The sequence below is a fragment of the Triplophysa rosa genome, linkage group LG23 (assembly GCF_024868665.1).
Source record: "Triplophysa rosa linkage group LG23, Trosa_1v2, whole genome shotgun sequence".
Lineage (NCBI taxonomy): Eukaryota > Metazoa > Chordata > Actinopteri > Cypriniformes > Nemacheilidae > Triplophysa > Triplophysa rosa.
In genome coordinates, this window is record NC_079912.1 from 12738766 (window position 1) to 12760068 (window position 21303).

The 21303-nt window shown below is 37.0% G+C and overlaps 1 protein-coding gene across 1 annotated transcript in view; it reads right to left on the bottom strand.

The window, feature by feature from the left end:
* The window catches only part of cntnap2a (contactin associated protein 2a), a 279945-nt gene that overhangs the window by 168093 nt on the left and 90549 nt on the right, over window positions 1-21303 (bottom strand). Inside the window, exon 2 of the mRNA XM_057322754.1 lies at window positions 6466-6576. Within this exon, the coding sequence (XP_057178737.1) occupies window positions 6466-6576 (111 nt within the window). The remainder of the gene's footprint in view (window positions 1-6465; window positions 6577-21303) is intronic.

The following is a 21303-nucleotide window of genomic DNA, read 5'->3' on the forward strand; positions in this document are numbered from 1 at the left end:
GTTTTTAATAAACCACATTTAGATATACAGTATATGTATATAGATGAAGGAAATGTTAACATCTGCAGAGTAATAGCATTGTTTGGCTTCTAATCCAGGAGGAATGAAATATAGACAGCTGCAGGCATAAAGCAACCCAGACTATATCGATGGGAGCATACTGCATATGAATCAAAGAGTAATATGTTTGACCTCTTGATTAAAATGCTGTTATTACAGTTTTATCACTGTGTTGCTTGAAGTTTGGTTAAACATTTTCTGCCAGGGGAGAAACATACATTATCTAACCTCACCCGTCAAACAGAGATTACACATTCATCTAAATTTAATTTCATCTACATGCCACAACAGAGCAGAAAAGATGTTAACGTATGAGCTCAAATCTTACAGATTCAATACGAGACTCTCAGGAGAAGACAGCTCAACTTTAAATGCATCGACCAGTTAAAGCTGAAAATACACCAGGCCTTTGGCAGCAAAGTCAAACGTCCAGTCGTGCAAGAATATACCTGATCTGACCCTAACCTGAACACTCGTTTTATGAAAAAGAGCTGAAAATAAAACAATATCTATGTGTTCCACAGCAAATGATAACAGCATATGGTTTTGCACCAGCGTGCGAGAGAGAATCATTACAGAGACGTCTATTATGGGCGGGTAACTCCTTTCAAAATTACATTTCGCTTCAACCTAACATAGTTAGGGTGATTTAGATATATTAAATTAGCAGCAAATGTAGCTGTGTTTTAAAAACATCACTTAAAAAACAATATTACAGTACAGCATACTATACTGTAGGTCTATGCGGTAAATACATATAATGACCAGAGAATAAGATTTGGCAAACTAGCATCCACTTGAGAGTAGAGTGAGGAAGACAACAATGGACATGGATAACTGCTCACGTCTTATATTAGTCCCTCAATCTCATGAATGAAAACATTATTATTCAGCTAAGGTTGGGGTACATGACTCCACAATGGGATATGAACCTTCTCTCCCCTCTGTCATTCACCACAGTTCCTCACAATCCTTCTCCTCATTAGTTTCCGACAGGACATTTTGTTTTCCCTGCATACCAGCCAGGACAAACTCTTGTCCTCTTCCGTCTCCAGCTGTGAGGGGCAAACAGGTTTCTGCAGAAGGATGATATGACCTTTCCCCCTGAATCATCTCACATATGAACAGCTGCTAAATAAGATGTCCCTCTGGCCGAATAAGAGAGTGCGACGGCAGCTTTTCATAGATGTACTGGGAAGGGCTGGTGATGTGATATTACTAAAATTGATATCTGCTTACTGAATTTTGTAATGTACAGCTGCTTTGTAACAATGAAAATTGTAAAAAGCGCTATATAAATACAAGTTGAGTTGAGAGGTTGAGTAATCTGCTTATTGCATAGCATATAGAAATAGTTAAATGTGTGTTGATCTAATGCTACAGTCCATTTTGTATTGGTCTTGAATGGTCAATCTCGTTTTATTGCAATACCCTGAAATATTCACTACCGTGCAAACATTCATCCCTGTTGACAGAAATGACTATTGTGATAATCTATGTATCACATGCTTGACTGATTAACACATTAATGACAAACTCAAACACGTGGCTCTGTGCAAGATGTCTATATACAGTAGACAGTTTATATGTCTATTATCTTCACCGTAGAGGAAATATTTACATAAATGCATGGATTTGGACGTGTAGCGTGTGATGAGGGAGTACATCTCATTACATTGAGAGGTGAAGATCAGGCAACATTAGCCCAGATGAGGGACTGTCAATATCATTCTGACTGACACCTCTGATCGCCACATTAAAGCAGCGCGTTGCATCAGGGACACTTGATGATTCGGTCTCAACAGCTTTACCTCAGACCGTCTGTCATTCATCTGCTGTTTTTATTCCATCTTTCTGCTTTGTAACTCAATTCCAGAATTACACTACAAATACATTTCTGTATTAGACTGATGAAATTGATTTAATAATATTTTTAACCTTTGTGCTGGCTCTACATAAAAGTAATACTGGACGTTTTAGCGTTCAAAATTTGAAGCAAAAACAATTATACCAACATAAAATGACAAAATTTTTACAACTTGACCCTATAAAGTCTCTAGTACAAAAACCTCAAATAAAGCATAAATAACAAATCCTATTACATATAATCTCTCTATATACAGTATACTGTATGCACGCAAATAAATATCAAAAATGGATTAAATGTATATGAAGTTTAACTCGGTTACTGTACAAAATATACGAGCATCCATTACACCAGTGGATATCACTAATACCTGTCAATCAAAGTGGATAAATACAAACCCTGCTTTGTATTGATTTTGTGCGATCTTTGTTCTATTTTCAGCCTGGAGATCTTTAAAATACATTAGTAAAGGTAAATAATGCATCATTGGTGCAGACAGACAGTCTTAGTGCCTTGCATACAGACAGCCGAATATTCCACCAGCAACAATAGTCGTTGATGCTGCTGCTCATTCAACTATAACCAATGAACCCTCCTCTGACATCATCAATGGCTTGGCCATCAGAGTGTCATGGCAACACCCTGGAGCCCAGAGACCCAGGCTGAACCAGACAGTTTGGCATCTAAAACTGAAAAATCTCATGCCAGATGCTAATATGCTGTCAAAACTAACACTGCTTGGCCCACCAGTTCAGTAAAATTGGAAACGGACAGCTCAGAGTGATTATTTTGAAGCTAATTATCTTTAAAAAACCTGACAATGCTATTTCACCCGAGCTTTACAGGTTTCATGAATGTAGATTTTATTAGAAGGTCCTAAGTGACATTGCTATTCATAATATGCTATTCATAATAATTATTCAGTCCATCAGATTCAAAAATGTCATATTTCATCGACAGGATGAGGTCCAAATTTTGCCCCAGCATTGCAGTCTTAATGATTAAAGTACAGATCGATGACAACTACACGTCTGCGTGGAAATATTAACATTTTGCCCAATGACACACCAGCCAAGCATAACATTAGCTATGGCCCTGTTTAAGGAATAATTCACCATATTTGACGTGTGTGATTTTCTTCTGCAAAACACAAAAGAAGACATTTAAAAAAATGTAACTGTTGGTCCCCATTGACTTCTATTGTATGGACACAAAACCAATGCAAGTCAAAGGGGACCCACGGTTTTCTGTTACATTTTTCAAAATATATTTTTTGTGTTCTGCAGAGAAAAGAAAGTCATGCAGGTTTGAAATAACAAGAGGGCATGTAAATAATGACAGAATTTTCATTTTGAAGGTAAACAATCCCTTGAATAAATCATCATTTATTCACCCTTATTCTTCTGTGAAACACAAAAGAAGGTATTTTGAGAAATGTGATGAAAATGGTTTTGTGTCCATGGGGTCTAATGTTGTTTGGTTGGTCTTCTTTTGTGTAACACAGAAGAGTCATACAGGTCTAGAATTTTGGATCTCTTCACACTTTGGGTTCTGACTCCAGAAAACTGAAAATCCAATCTACTATACGATGATACTTATACATTAAAATGACAAAAAGAGCAAATGTATCTTAATTCATAAGATATAAAAATGTTTTTCACTTTTCCTAGGCATCATCAAAAACTGGTAGGGCAGGTAGAGAGAGAGAGAGAGGTTCTCACATTTGCAGACTGGCAGGTAGGAGAACATGTTCATTGGCCACTACCGTGGACCCCTCAGGCCAAGTGCACCTTTCGAGTAACAGAGAACCCTGGGTCGCTATGGTGACTGACTGCTGATGTAGGCAGTGCCAGAGGGCATATACCATTGCTTATTCTCACAAACCCCACTGGCCCTCGGTGAGAAAGCGGCTGAATAGAAATGCCGTCCTTACATGTTGCACAAAGCTGAATTCAGGACAGCCACCTGTCAAGTCTGTGTGTTTTTGTACTGTCAGAATCTTCACTGCTGGCATTAAATCAAAGATTCTGAACCTTGGGGTCGTGACCCCTTGTGGGTCAGCAGAGATGCTAGAATACTGGAACCTCAAAAATGGGCCACAGAGAAAAAAAAACTATGCTGTTGTTTCAGTCATGCCATACTGTATATGTGGACCTGAGATCTGCTTGACAGAATAAATATTAATATAATTCCTTTCCAGAACACCAATTTATATATGTTTACAGTGTTTTGCGTAGTGCACATTGTGCATTGATGCTTTAAGCAGCATGTGTAATAGGAGGCATAATTACAATAGCAATTAATGTTTCTGTATTTTATGCACAAAATAGAGCTCAGCATGCTTGGAAATAAGATGTAATTTGGATCCTTTAAAAGGAGTCTCACTGCCTACACACACCCCCACAGAGAGGCCTGTATATAAAACATCCATTATGAGCTGAACCCGCTCTCCCCTGAGAGCCCAAATCTGCACACAACACACAATGTTTCTGATGCATAGTGTGAAATGTTTCATTACTTGAGTATTGGACTATCAATCGATTTCAATTTTAATTACAAGATATGCTGATTACTGCAATTACACACAAATATTAACATATATATAATATCAATATGAACAACTGGGTAGGGCCTTTTTTAAATTAGGTACATCAAACAAATACCGCTGGATAATAATCGATTTAATAAATATATGCTGTATTACACAATAAAAAACCACTGCCTATTGCATTAGAAGTAGTTTTAATATTAAGCTTCCCACTTGAAAGGCTGAGAAACGACAGGAAAACACAATGGCAAATTAATAAAACTACATCAAAAGAGAAATAAAAAAACTATACATTTCTTTAAGAGTTCCTCTAAAATAAAACTATATCATTAACCATAAATGTATTTATCTATGTGAAAATTATATATTATTGATTATTCTAACACTTCACAATAAGCTTGTATTTGTAAAAGGGATAGTTCACCTAAATATGAAAATTCTGTCATCATTTACGGGGCATCACTTTACGCGGCGCAATGCGCCAGTCGTGTCCAGTGTAGACATGGTGTAAGGCTTTCTTTCTTCTGCAGAACACAAAAGAAGATATTTTGAAGAATGTTGGTAGAACAACGGTGGTACCCATTGACCTGCATTGATTTTCTGTCTATACAGTAGAAGTGAATGGGTACCACTGTTGTTTGGTTACCAACATTCTTCAAAATTATTCAGAAAGTCAAAAGTAAATGATGACAAACTTTTTATTTTTGGGTGAACATTAGTTGGCTACATTGGTAATAAAAAATGACAATAAAAAAAACTTTTTTCATCCTAGTAAATTCATCATTTACTAAAACATTTACAAAATAAAAAGTTGTACATGTTAACATTAGTTGATGCTCAATGAACTATAATAAACCAATAAGTATTGTATTAACTAACATAAAAAGGATTAATTAATCAATCCTGTAAACACATTGTTTATTGTTAGTCTATGTTAGCTAACTAATGTTAACAAAATCGTATTGTAAAGTGTTACCAAATAATCTGCATCTATCAACAATCAATATTACTTGGTTTATTTGATCATTTTAGCACATACATGTTAAACGTTAGCCTGCACTGTTGCGCTGTTTGTGATACAATTTAATCTCCATGAATCTGTGTGCAGAACCTTTTGGACGGCCCGTTGAGCCCTGTTGAGGCCATGCTTCAACAGAAGTCTATGCTGGATATCTATACCATTAATTTAATGGAGCACAAATCGATGTTCATTGGACAAGAGACTCTTAACACATCATTTAGAGTCCCGTCCGGGCACTGTGGTTTAATGTAGTTCAACTTTGCAAAGCATGGTCCCGAGACCCCTACATTCCATTACCTGTAGTGTCTGCAAAAAATGAATGTGGTATTTCATGTGGTTTTAACCGCGACCACAATTGTAAAAGGCCTAGTTACAATGAGATTGCGTTATTTTGTGATATAAATAATCACGCTAAATTAACATGTTAAATTGACTTTAGCTTTCCCCTCAATAAAAGATGACATTCTGTCATAAACCGAAAACTCCAAAGATGTCCTGTGAGGGCTCGAGAACTTCCTGTTTCATTAAATTACATTTGCAATGAGAGTCACAAGGAACCTAAGGAAAACAATTAGCCAATTTTGTCCAAATCACAGAGATAGATTACCGCGTTGTCGCATCTTGATTTTCGCTCAATTAATCTTAAGAACATGCCTTTTCCAAAGGCGCAGGTTTGGCGTAATGGAATGAGCTTTTGTAATTTAGTAATTCACGCAATAAGTCCCGGCTGGAGTCACTGTTGTGATGAACTAAACAGTGCTATATAGTGTACGGATGCGTATTGGACTGAAAAGAAACCGTATCCAGTATGCGCACCTGTGAAAGTTTGTATTATATTGTTTGCATAAAAAATCAACAGCCTAAGAGTGTTTGTTGAGGTGTTGTAATGAGACAATAAGGGTTTGTTTCATTTCTCCAGTCAAATTATCACATTTGTGTGCATGAGAAAGAACAAGAAAATGTTATTACCTCCTCTTTTATTTAGCTTGGCATATCCAGGTGCATAGCCACCGGTGAACACTGAGGAGCTGGTGAAGGCATTATGAGGGAGCGGCGTGACCAGGGCTTCATCACATTTTTCTGTTGAAGAAAATGGAAACATTACGATGACACAACATAAATCACTGAAGCAGCACTTCAATTTCACATCTAGCTATTTTGGGACGGTCCAAACGCCTTTGCCACAAGCTAAGTGTGGGAGAAATGAGCGAGTCCCATGTTTACAGAGTTGAGTTCATCCTGACAGACCTCCCGACTGCCGTCTCTACTGACAGCACGGCATATTAAACAGCAGAAGCATTAGGAGGATGGAGTCTGTGGTCCACTGGTCATTACTCAGGTCTGTTTCACGGTCAAAAGCTTTAAATGCCCAAATTCTTTTAAATGCCAGGCATTCTTTTTAAATAGATAAAGGTAAATTAGCACTGAATTGAATTTAGTCATTCAGACCACACACGATTTAAGAGATTTGGCTAGATGTGTGGCATCCCCTCACACTGACAGCATTTTGCGGCGAAAAGTGTCGTTTTATCACTTTTCTCAGAAAAGTCATTAGTTTCAAGGAGATTTGGCAAATTGAGCGACAGCACAGAGCTGAAAGTTGGGTTTATGCAAATGAGAAGCGATGTAATACGGCCACAACCAATGGGATTGAAGAGAGTGAGAGATACAGTATGTGAGGCAATGGAGTTGGATATTGCAGTCATGTACACTCTCAAAAAAGATGATTATTATTTACACACTGTTTGTGTTATGCTTTTTAACATATTGTGTGTAATTTAACACAATTTTTTGTTGATTTGTATGAAATAAATGAAAAGGACAACACAAGTTGAGTTTAAAGTAACACAGCATATATTATTTCTCTGTGAAAACAGAGATGTGTCCTCAACTGAAAACAAAATGTGTTGTTTATAACACAACTGTTTTTGCTAACAAATGCTAACAACCAAACTGTGATGTGTATCATGTGTTCACCATTAACATTGTGAAAGTTTCTTCATTTTGTTCCAAAAAGGTGCATGACAAAAAAAAGAGTCTTATGCTATACCACACAAGAAAAAGTTTTCAACACCGGAAGACAACAGGGCACACCGAACTGCACAAACATCCCGATGATGAGCAGGAAAAACCGCTCCGGCGAAGGCACAGACAGCTCTGAGATCCAGAAGCGTCCCAGAGCAGCACAGCAGAAATGACTGATAACAGCAGTTTGGTGTATTCAACATGAAAGCACAAACAACACATCCTCTATATTTGCCTTCAGCTGCGACGCGGTACATTCAATCACCATCCCTGCGAGGGGAGAAAGAGCCATTGACATGTGAGGAGGGTAGAGAGACTAGAGACGACTGCATCCCGATGTCTGTTCTAATGAGTGTCTGCTACGTTCAAGCATTATTTGTCTCCAAATCCCAAGTCAAATTGGCCTTCTGACCAGGAGCGTGAAACAGGAACGCATTTTACACACATATGGCTGTCCTTTCTAAGAGCTGTATCTTTTTATCATTCGCACCAGACGATCCCCATTGCCCAGAGGACACGTGGAAATGGTTGGCTCTGTCATGCGAACCTTCTCAACCTGTTGGCGGATGGAAGAAAAGCCCAATTACACTTGACACTTACAACAGAGAGTAATTACTGTAATCTGCATGGTATTACTGTGACAGTCGGAGATGGAAAACAAACAATTAAATGATTTCTAAAATTCACTATAGCAATTTTGGGGATTTCTTAAGAGGTGGACAGTACTTAAGTATTTTTTTTTAAGTACATTTGGAAGTATATCAAAAGTTTTTTTACTTTGGGAAACTTTTATGCACTTTTTCTCCACTACTTTTCATAAAAGACATTGTTTTTTATCTTTAATACTTAAAGGGGTCATATGGCACGAATACGAGTTTTTCTGTGTCTTTGGTGTGTTATAAGTTGCCCATGCATGTATTAGACACGATTTATTTTTTTGCAAAAATGTAAGTGTCAGAACAAAAGATGCGTTCTATCTAAAAGCGAATGCTCACCCAGACCTGCCTGAAACGCCTCGTGTAACCACACCCCCACAAATCCACGTCAGTTCGTGGAATGATTTGACTAAGACCGCCCAAATGTATACGCAAGTAAGGTGGGCGTACCTGTTAGTACAATTGCTTTGGAACCTGATGTTCCAAATATGGTAAGAGGCGTTACATTTCCATATATAAAAATGACATATTATGACACTTTACCAATTTTCCAAAGTAAAAACACTTTGATACAGTACAGATACTTGAAAAATGGACTCAAAAGGGATAGCTCATCCCAAAATGAAAATGTTGTCATAATTTACTCACCCTCAAGTTGTTTCAAACCTGTTTAAATGTCTTTGTTCTGAGGAACATAAAATAATATACCATTGACTACCATAATAGTTTAGTTTTCTACTATGGTAGTTAATGGTGCCCCAGAACTGTATAGTTTGCAAATGATCTTCCAAATATCTTTTGTTAACAGTGTAACAATAAAATTTATGAAGTTTATTAAACTAAATTCGGGAGGAGCACGGTCATGTAATCCAAACAATTAGCGCGGAGAAGTGTCTATATATACCAGTCCCTCTCCTCTGTCCCATGACAGTTTCTGCAGCATCCCTCCTTCAGCCCATCGCCTCACTCTCGGCTGGTTTCTAACCCAGATTAAGAAAAGGGGGGCGTACTCTGGGATTTATGAGCTCGAACAGCACACCAAATATGCTTTGTTATCATACATGCAATATATTTGATTACATGTTAACACGAACTCATGAAATACAGGTTTGAAGCAACATGAGGCTTAGTAAATGATGACAGAATTTTCATTTTTGGGTGAACTAAGTAAAAATACAAAAGATTCTGAGTGGAAAGATCTCTGACTTCCTTCATTGTTAATCGGTCGAGATTAGCCATGAAAACTGGACGGTCACTAGTAGCAAGAAACTGTCAAGAGTAACATTTATACTAATATATATCCTCATAATATGAAACAGTTTATCTTTAACAGTTAAGTGTAAGAAACGTCTAATTTAGTAGCAAAAACAAGTCTTATTCACCAAAAAACCCAGTCCAGTTGAATAGAAAAAACACTGCAGCGTATTTAGTTATTCAATAAGTGCAATCATGCCTTTTTATTAGACACAATAATGTATTACTTTATTTACAAAACTCTGTGCTATTTGGTGTTGCCTTAACATTTTTGGCGAGTAACCAACACGTTTCAAATCCTAATGACTAAAGCTTTGACTAAGCAAAGCACTTAACCCCAGGTCTCCTGGAGCAATGACCCTTTAATAAGTTACTTTGAATAAAGGTGTTAGCTAAATTAGAGACAAAAATAGAGATGCAAGAGACCTAAACATCTAAATCCGGCCTATCAAAAAAAAAAGAACACGACAAGCGCACCCCGGATTGTAACATTGTGGAGAGGCACAATTGAAAATGAAATGAGCACGTGCTTAATTTACTTTGAAGAAAAAGTCAGAGAATGACTCAGTGTAAAGTGACTCACTGCTGTGTCATTAATTATACTCCGCATTTCAGAATAAATCATTTTGGAATAAGCCATGCAAGTAGAAACTTTGGCAAAGCTATTCAGATAATTTATTAGTCTGTCTTCATAAGCAAATGTTTCTATCCATTAGATGCTGAGAGCATCAAAAAACAACTATAGTCATCACCAAAATCCACTTTTCTACATGGTTTTATTGAATCATTTATTTCAAAGTTTTGCCTCTGATGACTATTTCGACACGATACACACTGTCTTCTGATCAGTACAAAGACTCCAAGAAAATCTGCTAGACTTGGACTGGGAAAAACTGATCCGGGTTTTTCAGGGGTAAATGTGGAGAGCTGAAACAGTGGAAATCTGATGGATCATCTATCAAGATTGTGGCAAGACACATTACAGAGAGACCTGCAAATCGTTGTTCAATCCTAAAACAAATTTCATCATATTCCTGGGAGAAAGACGAAGGAGAAGCATGTCACAAAAACAGATTTGCTCGTCCATGTGACATTTTCCTCTGAACAAATACTTCAGCCCTGAGCAAATAGCACGCTGTCTTTCTTACGCTTACTAGCGGAGTGACCGTAATGATGAGTTGCCCATTTTATCATTTGTGCACAGTGTGTCAGGCAGTGTTACAATCTGAACAAAGAGCACACTATGAATTAAGAACAGCCCATGCCTACAAATGAGATACCCAGAGCAAAACAGCGAAAGCAGTTCTTGAACCCTTCGGTCTTCAGAGATATTATTTGTTACTTTTGAAAGAGAATTTTTAAATAGATAAATTCGCAACATCCATTTCGACATTCATTTAATTATATATTTCAGCTTTAAATACAGTATAGTGAAATTGTAAGTATTTTTCCAAAATGTAAAGATGAAAAAGCCACTCAGAAATTATGAAAGGCTGCTGATTTTGCATGTTTAATGTTAAAGGTCCAGTGTATGAAATTTAGTGGCATCTAGTGGTTAGGTTGTGAATTGCAACTAAAGGCTCACTCCAACTCTCCTGGCACAGGGCTACGATGTCATCACGTTTTTGCTTCTTTGCCGAAGGAGAGTATGTATTTATGAAATGCTCTGTAAAGCAGTTTGTCCGTTTAGGGCTACTGTAGAAACAGCATGGTGAATGGGGACCCGCAGTGTAGATAGAAATAGATAGAAATCATTCTAAGATAATAAAAACAACGCATTAGTTATGTAGACATAGTTATGTATATTATATTGCATTTCTGTCAATAGATCCTCCAAAACATTACACACAGCACCTTTAACCTTTGACACAAATTTTGAAAATGTTCATAATTTTGCTTTAATAAATTCAAACTTCTTTGAGCTTTCAAATGAATTACACAGTTGTTGTCAAGATTAAAAGGATCCCTGGGTATAGAGCGATGTATGGCTTAATATATGAACAATGGCATTGACTTTATAATTGTGAAATAAAAAAAACAGTGTAACTGTCACAGTATTCATAAACTTTGAAAAAATATTTTTACTTGGAGGCCGCCATTTTTTTGCGTCAGAATCCGTGATGTCAAATGGTTGCGACCTAAACCTGTTCTCTTTAGCAACAGCAAAGCACACACGTTTTCAATATAAAACAGTAAAATATGACACGTAAAACATAAGATCAGATATACAAACACACAGGGACAGTAGGTGGCGGTATGTCCTCTTGACACAAGCCAGCCTGCCAGCCATGAAAGAAGAGCGTGTTGAGTATTAGACGTCTGTTCAAGGTGAGCGTGCATTAAATCACAGCTTTAAACTACCGCCTTTGAGACATTTAAGACTATTAAAGACATCAGCATCCACCATAATCGTATACTTTATACATTATGAGAATATACTGATGAACACAATAATAATGCTTGCGGTTTGGTTATTTATTCTGTATTAGAGCACACGTGAATATTAGCTCCCGTCAGCTAATGACCGAGGGAGAGAAGACAATAACGTTAGGCCAAAAAGTCAAAATCTGGATAAAATGAATTGTATAATGGCTAAAACATCGTGTATATGATAAATTCGAAATGATTTTGGTTATTAATATGCATGTTTGTGTTGTTTCTGACAAACAATATTAAAATGTAGGAAAATACACCAAATAGCGTCTTTATTTTCTTTCTTTCTTCTTTTAGCATTATATAAAAGGAGGAGCGACAACAGTAAAGGACGAGAGAGAACCAGGCATGGACTTTACGTTATGTTTTATTATGTGTGACATGGCATTTTACTTTTGTTTTGTTGTTTGTTTATTTTATTAAAGTTTTGTTGTTCAACGTTCGCTGGTTCCCTCCTCCTTCTTCCTTGCTGTGAACATTGTTACACACACACATATATATACAGTATATATATATTATCCTACAGAACCTTATATTTACTGAAGAACTGATTAGTGTGTCGGTGTTTAGTTTGGCTGCCTAGCTGTGCGTGCAACCAGTTTACGTCATCGAAAAAGAACATGGCGTCCTCCTTAGGTTAAAATGAGTATTACATTTAGGGTTTTTTTAAGAGCTGAAAATATTTGATGTGTTTCTAACGACAAATGCTAGTACTGTAAGGCTATTACAACGCATTAAGCCATACATCTCTCTATACACCGGGTTCCCTTTAATGTGTATTTCACAGTTTAAACAAGAATAACATGCAACCAACTGTCTTTTTTTTCTTTTACCCATGTCTTTATTTATCGGTAAGTTAAATTAAAGTTACAAATACAGTAATAATGCGATATAGGCCACATACAGTAGAAAAAGAAACAAACAGGGCATAACTCACTCTGAATTACACAGCACTGAGTTATGCTCATTATCTTTATTTTGCATTGCATTGTTCAGTGTGTAGGAGTGTTTAAGATATGTTATTTTGTCTATATCTCCCTTGATCTCTTAAAAACTGTTTATACCAAGAACTGACTTTCTTTGTCTTCGCACTATATATGGGAAAGATTGTTGGTTGTTATTGGAGGGTTATGAGAGTGAGTCACATTGCCCGAGGAAGACACACTACATACCCAGCATGGTCATTTTCTCATGTTATCTTATTCTTCTCTGCATTTTCCCAATACTGCCTTTTCTCTTAAACCAGTAAAGCTGGTTTTATGTACATATGAATTTCCTCAGAAAGTGGGCTGAAAACAACGAACTATGGCTGTTCAATGCTAAGTGATTAAAACAATAATATTACATTACATTCATGGGAATCTTTATGCAATTCCTTAACATTTCAAATTCATAGTTACTGTATGTCTTCTACGAATTTCAAATGATGTCTTCTAAGAACAACCCAAACATGCACTGAGAGGTGAATGCACAAGACTTTTCATCGATCATGGCTGCAGTGCATCATTAAATGATGATCAAATAAAGAAGAGCATTAAAACCGGACACGTAGATGCATAAATATATAGTCGAGTGTACTCTCAGCATTTTGAAGAACTGATTCATGTTAGTCTTCTCAATCCTTCACCAGTTCTCAGAACCAACCTAGATGGGGAACTACGCTGCACAAATTGCATTTTAGGTGATTTTTGCTCTGATGCCTGATTTGCATAATTCACTTAGTGAATCAAGTGCTAAAACATCACAAACAAAGCAAATAAATGACCCCCCCAAAGTCCCACTCTGAGTCACTGAAGTTATTTTACACTGAAATAAATTGAGAAATGGCGTTGATGTTTGCTTTGTGGTCAGTCTAGTCTTTGGGGAGCAGGGGACAAGAACATAACAAACATCTGTTGTTTATCAAGCCAGTGTCTCTGCGGTTTGTAAAGTCTTTTCAGTGCCTTGACTTAGCTTACCTCATGCCTATTTGATGCTTTTTAGTTTCTACCTTCCTTTGAATCTTCTGAACGTGCTAAAAAATCCCCTAATGCATGAAACAACCATTTACAGTACATGGTATTCTACATACATGTACTGTATGACTCATTCCCTCATTCATAGTATAAAGACAATCACTCAAACATTAAAAATTGACATCACAGATTCTTAGATTCAATCCAAACAGCACATGAATAATCCTGTTGCATAAAAATAAATAAACCAACAGAAAATCAAAAGGGACTTAACTACCTCACCTTTGTCTCCAATCTTAATGTGCACCTGCGCTTGAGCACATCTTGTCCTGTTGGCTACGGACTGTCACCTGGGTGTTTCCTGAAAGCTGAAGGGGGCATTTCTCGACTGACTGCTCTGCTTAAGCAAAGTTGAGTGATCAGCATCTATGCAAGATCAAATTCTGTTTTTTTCCAATTCTGTGAGCATTTGACAAGTCTGATTTGCCCAAGCCTCCAGGTACATTTGATTATGTGTGTGTGTGTGTGTTAGTAGTAACTGAAGTGAAGATGATGGATACACTCATAGAGGATTAAAAGCATTTTGAAAAATGTTGCTGTCAAAGGGAGTCGCGTGGTGTGCTAGAATCAGGTTTATGAGAATAATTACAATAATTTTGCTATAAGTAATGGGCCCTTTGCGTTTAACAATAGATTATGATCTTATCAGTTCATAATTCATTTCACTCCCGTAATGGAAACTTACATTTAACGGCTGAAAATTTATATTGGAAAAAGATTCAATGAAATAAGGCAGATAATATTAAAAGTGATAATATGAAAAGTTTCTAAAGTTGATTATAAAAAAGACAATTCACATATACGGTACTATAAGTCTGCATTGGATGAATTCTAGTAAATTGGGGTCAAAGGTCAAAAAGTGTCCCAAAAAATGTATTTTTTTTTTATAAATTACATTAGAAACGAGACAAATTTTCCAAACACTGCTGTCACTTGCAACCAATATAATTCAACCCAGTCTCAATGCAGTTTGTGGCATAGATATGAAATTTGGAATCTATTCATTCGTGTTCATGGATATTCCCATTTTTTCGTGACAGTGAGCACGACCTTTTTTTAATGTCACTCAGCACGACTTTCTTTTCGTGTCACTCAGCACGACTTTCAATACACAGACTGCGTGTATTCGCATTTATATATTTATAACCTGATATCAAAATAAGTCATACATATTTTAGGATGTGGCTAACCAACACCTTACTTCACCCCAAACCCTAAAATCAAAACAACAATGAATGGCTCCCCTAACCTCGCCCCTAAACCTAACGTCACAGGGGAAAAGTCAAATCATAACAAAACGTACCAAAGAGATCGTAGGAAATAGGAATTCACACGAATGAGCCACCTTGTAAAATAAGTATGAATTCCCATCAGATTGCGTTGATATACAATTATACATATGAAAGATACCGTGTATTAAAATAAATTAGATTGAAAGTCGTGCTGGGTGACACGAAAAAAATCGGCAGTAAACACGAATTAAAGGGATAGTTCACCCAAAAATGAAATTCTGTCACCATTTTTGTCAACCCTCAATTTATTTTACATTTCTTTGTTCTGTTGAACACAAAGGAAGATATTTGGAAGAATGTTAGCAATTTTTTGTTCTGGGGCACCATTGACTTCTAGAGTAGAAAAAATATTGAATACATTTTTTTTGTTCCGTTAATAACAAAAGAAAATATTTTGAAAAATGTAGTTAAGCCAACAGTTCAGGGGCACCATTGACTACCATAGTAGGAAAGTTTACAATGGTAGTGGCCAAGAAAATTGTTAGCATTCTTCCAAATATCTCCCTTTGTGTTCAGCAGAACAAAGTAATGTATACAGGTTTGGAACAACTTGAGGGTAAGAAAATGACGCCAGAATATTCATTTTTGGGTGAACTATCCCTTTAATAGATTACAGTTTGTGTCAATGTCACAAATTCCTGTGAGACTGTGTTGTATAATTTCATGACTTTCAGATGAAAAAAAAACGTCTATATGTTTCTTCCTGCTTTAAAGTCAACATGCCCTCGTGCTGGCGTGAACTCCACATAAGATATCGCCGCTGTCCTTCTAAAACCTCATATGTCCAAATGCGCTGTTTTTCAGGAAATGAAAAAAAAAACATTGATATTTTTAAATGATTACATACTGTGTTGTCAAAGTTGACAAGCACTTTTTAATACTTTTTATTGGTTAGATATTTTCAAAACCCAGTGACAAACATAAAGGATGACTAATAATAATGATTTATGGCAAAACAATCACGAAATATGCAGATACGAGGTTTCAGAAGGACAGCAGAGATATATTGTTTGCAGATGTTGTGTCACAGTCACATTTGGTTCTGTCAGAAAATGGAGGACCCTTTTTCTGGACTGTCACACCACACGAACAAGCCGATTCTATTGTGACTTCATTCGCAATTTATTAAAAAAATAAAAGTGATAGAGTGAGAGTGAAACATATGTGAGCTGTCAAGCAGTTCAATTTTGGTAACACATATAGCTCAATTTCAGTGGGTTAGATAAATGAATTTGGGTGCGCCCCTGCGTATAATACATCATTCCAATAAGCATCTGCTACTTCTCAAATCGGAATCTCTCAGACCCTAAATCTCCCTATGAATATGAAATTGCATCCTATTTTCTTCATCCCAAATTCTGCATTTCCACGTTCACACGCTGTTTGGCACAAGATTTCATGTGTGAAATTGATCCATGGTCACTGTGAATGTGATTCACGGAGATGGAATTAAAAACATCAGAGAAACGGCGTAAGGGCGGAGGAGGAGGTACAGCAGTGTGGCCCCGTTTTCTCACGCCGTCTGTTTGTGAAGGGATTGATGCCATCCACTATTAACAGCTCTATGCAATCAAGAGATACCGAAAGAAAGAGAGTCCAAAACGAAAGCTTATCAACAAATGACAGCCACACAGGCGAGCCACAACCAGAGTCCCAATTTTCCAGTACTCATGTTAAAAATGACAAGCATGGTGGATGATTTCATTGGCCGTAAATATGCCAGGGGCATCTGTGGTGCTTCCTACTGTTTAAGCGTTCTACTATTGAAGTAACAATCTTCTTGTAAGGTGACATATTGTTGTGGTTTAGCAAGGTACACAAATCACCTTTCTATACCATACCAAATCCACACATATGGTTATCTGTCCAGTTATAATGAAATCTGAAATACATTAATCACTAAGTATTTCTAAAATACCTTCTTTATGTATATTGATTTATCAAATGCCGGCAAATAGAAATGAGTCATCCTGTTAACTCTGAAACTTGATGTGCATTTCATCTACCGTGCCTGAATATGAGAGGATTATGTGAACCAGGAGGTGAACGCTGACTGCTTTAAATGAATGACAGCCATAGAAATGTATGCTTTAAATATATGTAAATGAATATTAAAGGGAAAGTTCGCCCAAAAATGAAAATTCTGTCATTATTTACTCACCCAAGTTGTTCTAAACCTGTATACATTTCTTTGTTCTGTTGAACACAAAAGAAGATATTTTGAAGAATGTCAGAAATCCAACAATTTTGAGGCACCGTTGACTACCATAGTAGTTTATCATAGTAGTTGATAGTCAATAGTGCCCCAGAACTGTTTGGCTACAAAAACTCTTCCAAATATCTTTCTTTGATATTTGTACAAATTTATATAGGCTTGCCACTACTTGAAGGTGAGTAAATGAGTAAATAATATTTTTGGGGTGAACTACCCCTTTAACATAATACCTCTCTGGGTTAACAAACTATCAATTTGATTATATTCTGAAGCCACCGTTTATGAAAAACAACTGAACATCATAAATATCCATAAAAAAGAATGAAAGAATTCAATTATTTTAATGAGGTCATGCACAAAATTGCTATCTGCATCATCAGGTGGACATTTGGCTCTCTCATTTCACAGGCTTAATTGTAACCTCTGCGATACGCACGCTCGACTTCAATTCCAGATTCGACAAGAGCGATAAACAGGTAGTCGTACAATTACATTCCAACTTCTGAACGGATCCGAGCTCCATCACCACAACATATTAAACTCCCGCGTCCATTCACACAAAGCTCAGGCTGAAAATAATTAAGGGCAGACTCCATTTTCTGGCAACCCTCCTCATGCTGACCCCAGCTCGAGCTGATATATTATGGGATGGAGTTACCAAGGAGTAAGGTTCACTCAGGTTAATGGGAGCCTGAGGCTGGTGAAGCTAACACGCTAACACGTTGGGCGCTAAAGGGTCTGCAGCTTTGTTGCCGTGTCAGCCACCAGTCTCTAATTAAAGTAACAACTTTAAACACAAACCGCTATAATCTGCCCATACACAGCACAAGATCACACGAGTACGTAATGTTTCATAAAGCCAGGAACGCAAGTCCACCAGCCGGGGCGGCTAATGGGTTTGGGGTGTATTAGCTCCTTTCGTACCCATTCTGAAGCTTATTATTAATGGATTAATTGAACAGGAGACCCATTTTCCTCTTGAAAATTCACATCTTCAAAATTTTGTCAAAATAATTTCCGTGTACATAAAGGCCCTAATTACACCTCAAAGGAAAAGAAAATGTGAAATATGATGCAGACTAATAATAAGAGCCGGTTCTAATTAAAATCCTTGACATTGGTTGAGTATCAAGCGACAATGCAACAATTAATTTCACTATAAAGGTAATGTTTCTCGAAACATTAGGCAAAACTTCTCCCGGATATGGATTTTTATTATAACGCTTATAAGGCACGTCGCATGACCTGAGGGAAAACTACTGTAGCTTACAACCACAGAATCAAAACCATCTGTTCTATTAAAAATTAGGTTTATACAATATGCATCAACATCATTATTAATCTGCAATCCATAGATTAGTTAGGTACCATATGCACAATGTCTTGCATCTATTTTACAGTACCGCTTCCCTTGTTTTCCAATAGATTGAAATAGGTTTGCTTTAAACGGGGTTCCACAGCTTCCAACCATCTATCAAAGGTTTTATGCTCGCCGTATGTATTCAAATGAACACTGAACTGTAAAAAAATAAAATAAATAAAAAGTAAAAAAAAAATAAAAGAAATTATACTTCCAGGATATATCACTTGTATTTCGGATTGTGTCTCCTCTGGCTTAGGTTTCATTTGAATTTCATTTTATCGTACAAGCGCAGGGAGTCATTTTTCTTGCCCACCTGCTCTCCCAAGACCTGATCGTAAGACAAGCCAACATTACCGCAATCATCTGTAGTCGTTTTTTCTTATACAGCCAATGGAATGACAAAGGGAGGCAGTGATTTACTGTCTGTTTGCTGTCTGGTTCAGGCTTCTTAGTAATGATGTGTAAAGTTGCCTCTACTCTATACGGTAATGAAGAGGCATAAAGACTCGCTGGGACACTGTCTCTGACATCCTTCACGTCCTTCAATGTAAACAAATGTCATAAACAATTTGCCGCGAGGCAGAAAGTGTGCCCGTATCCACTTCTCAGAGGTGCAGCACATCCTCAGTTTATGTCTACGTCTATGAGAAGACCCTTGAGTCTAAATTAACTTTGTGATTCAGTAGCCTCCGGTAGCATTTGTTAGCTGTGGTTTGTTATTTCTTGCTTAATATTTCTCTTCCATGGAGAAGCTAAAATCCTGTGAGACATTACGGCTTTAAGTAGGTATGCAATACATGTTTGAAAATAATTAATTCCCAGATGTTATGTACAATGTTCAGTCGAGGCTCTTGAGTCTGTTTTTACAGGTAAGAAATGCAGAGTAATGAGAACATCTGGTGTAAAATGTGAATGATTGTTCTTAAGCTCTGATTTAAAACACAATGATCTACAACAGAGTTAGACACACCCAAGCAAATATTTCTTGACTACAATGATTGTTTACCAGATAAAAAGAATTTGTTAAAGGTCCAGTGTGTGAAATTTAGTGGCGTCTAGTGGTGAGGTTGCGAATTGCAAGATGTCATCGTGTTTTTGCTTCTTCCCGAATGAGATGACGTATTTACGAAACACGCTCTGTAGAGCAGTTTGTCCCTTTAGGGCTACTGTAGATACAACATGGTGAATTCCATGCAAAGGGACCCGCGGTGTATGGAGATAGAAATATCTCATTAAAACATAACGCTTCATTATGTGAAGTCTGTATTCACCTCAGAAGACATGGTTATGTATATTATATTGCATTTTTGTCAATAGATCCTGCAAGAAATTACACACAGCACCTTTAAAAAAACAAGACGATCTTTAAAACTTCCACAAACTGCTCTACACATCCACAGAATTGTGGGATATCATTAACAGCTTCTGTAAGAATACAGAGATGCAAAAACTGACATGATACAGGCACCTTTACATGACAGAATACAACACAAACCTTAGATAATTATACACTCATGACTATAAAGTAAGCAGGGTTGAGTTTCGTCAGAAATTTTCTGGTTCCATTTTTGCCTAACAATTCCTGGTTCCGATACCGGCTCCCTTTAAATTAAATTGTATTATTTTTTACTATTTTTAATTAATTGAATGTAGTGTTGCTGACTGTAAGGGAGTAAGTCATGTTGAGTAATGTTAATCCATCAATCCCATGTGCTTTAAAGTTGATGTTTTTACACTATCAATAACATCCAAATAGTCTAAAGAGGCTAAGACACTCATTTCCCTAAATTAATGAAATATTAAACAAAATAAATACAATTTTGCTTTTAAATGTTAACTGTCATTCTTGTAACCATGTATGCACACATTCCATAAAGTCTCCAAGAGAGGGTGAGATGCAGTGAGTGCTTTCCACATTTTTTACATTTAAAATGCATGAAAAGAAGTATTTTCCATCACTTTGTTTATCACTTTTGAAATGACCTGTGCACTAAATAATTGAACCCTCCTACGTACATAACAAAAGCAGTCTATTAATTTTGTGGTCCATATGAGTTGATCAGTATGTATAAAAATGACAATATGAAAGAAGTATGATGTAATTTAGTGGCGGCAGGATTTGCGCGCTGCCAGTATGTCAAACAAAACAATGTGCACAGTTATCAAGGATGCGAGTGCGCATACAGGAAAACGTGTTCGGCAAGACGATGTGGGGTGCGCGCACAGTGTTCAGTAATAAAAGAAGCGGCGCTGCGTTTCTGTTTGACTTGTGACATCCTTTATGGGAAACGGTGCTGCTCACAGTGCTTGACCACGCGTCATACCAGAACCGTTTTTGGAACCGAAACTTATAAATTACTCACTGTTCCGGTTCTTTAAAAAAAACAGACCCGGTTCTGGGAATTCTCGGTTCCCAACCCTAAACGTAAGTGCATGTCTCTATTTAAAGGTGACCACTTAAACTAAGTTGGTATGTTTGTGTGTGCTACAGCATGTCAGATAAGAGTGACAGTAAAGCAGCGCTCCTGGAAGTCAGACCTCTCCTGAGGTTTCA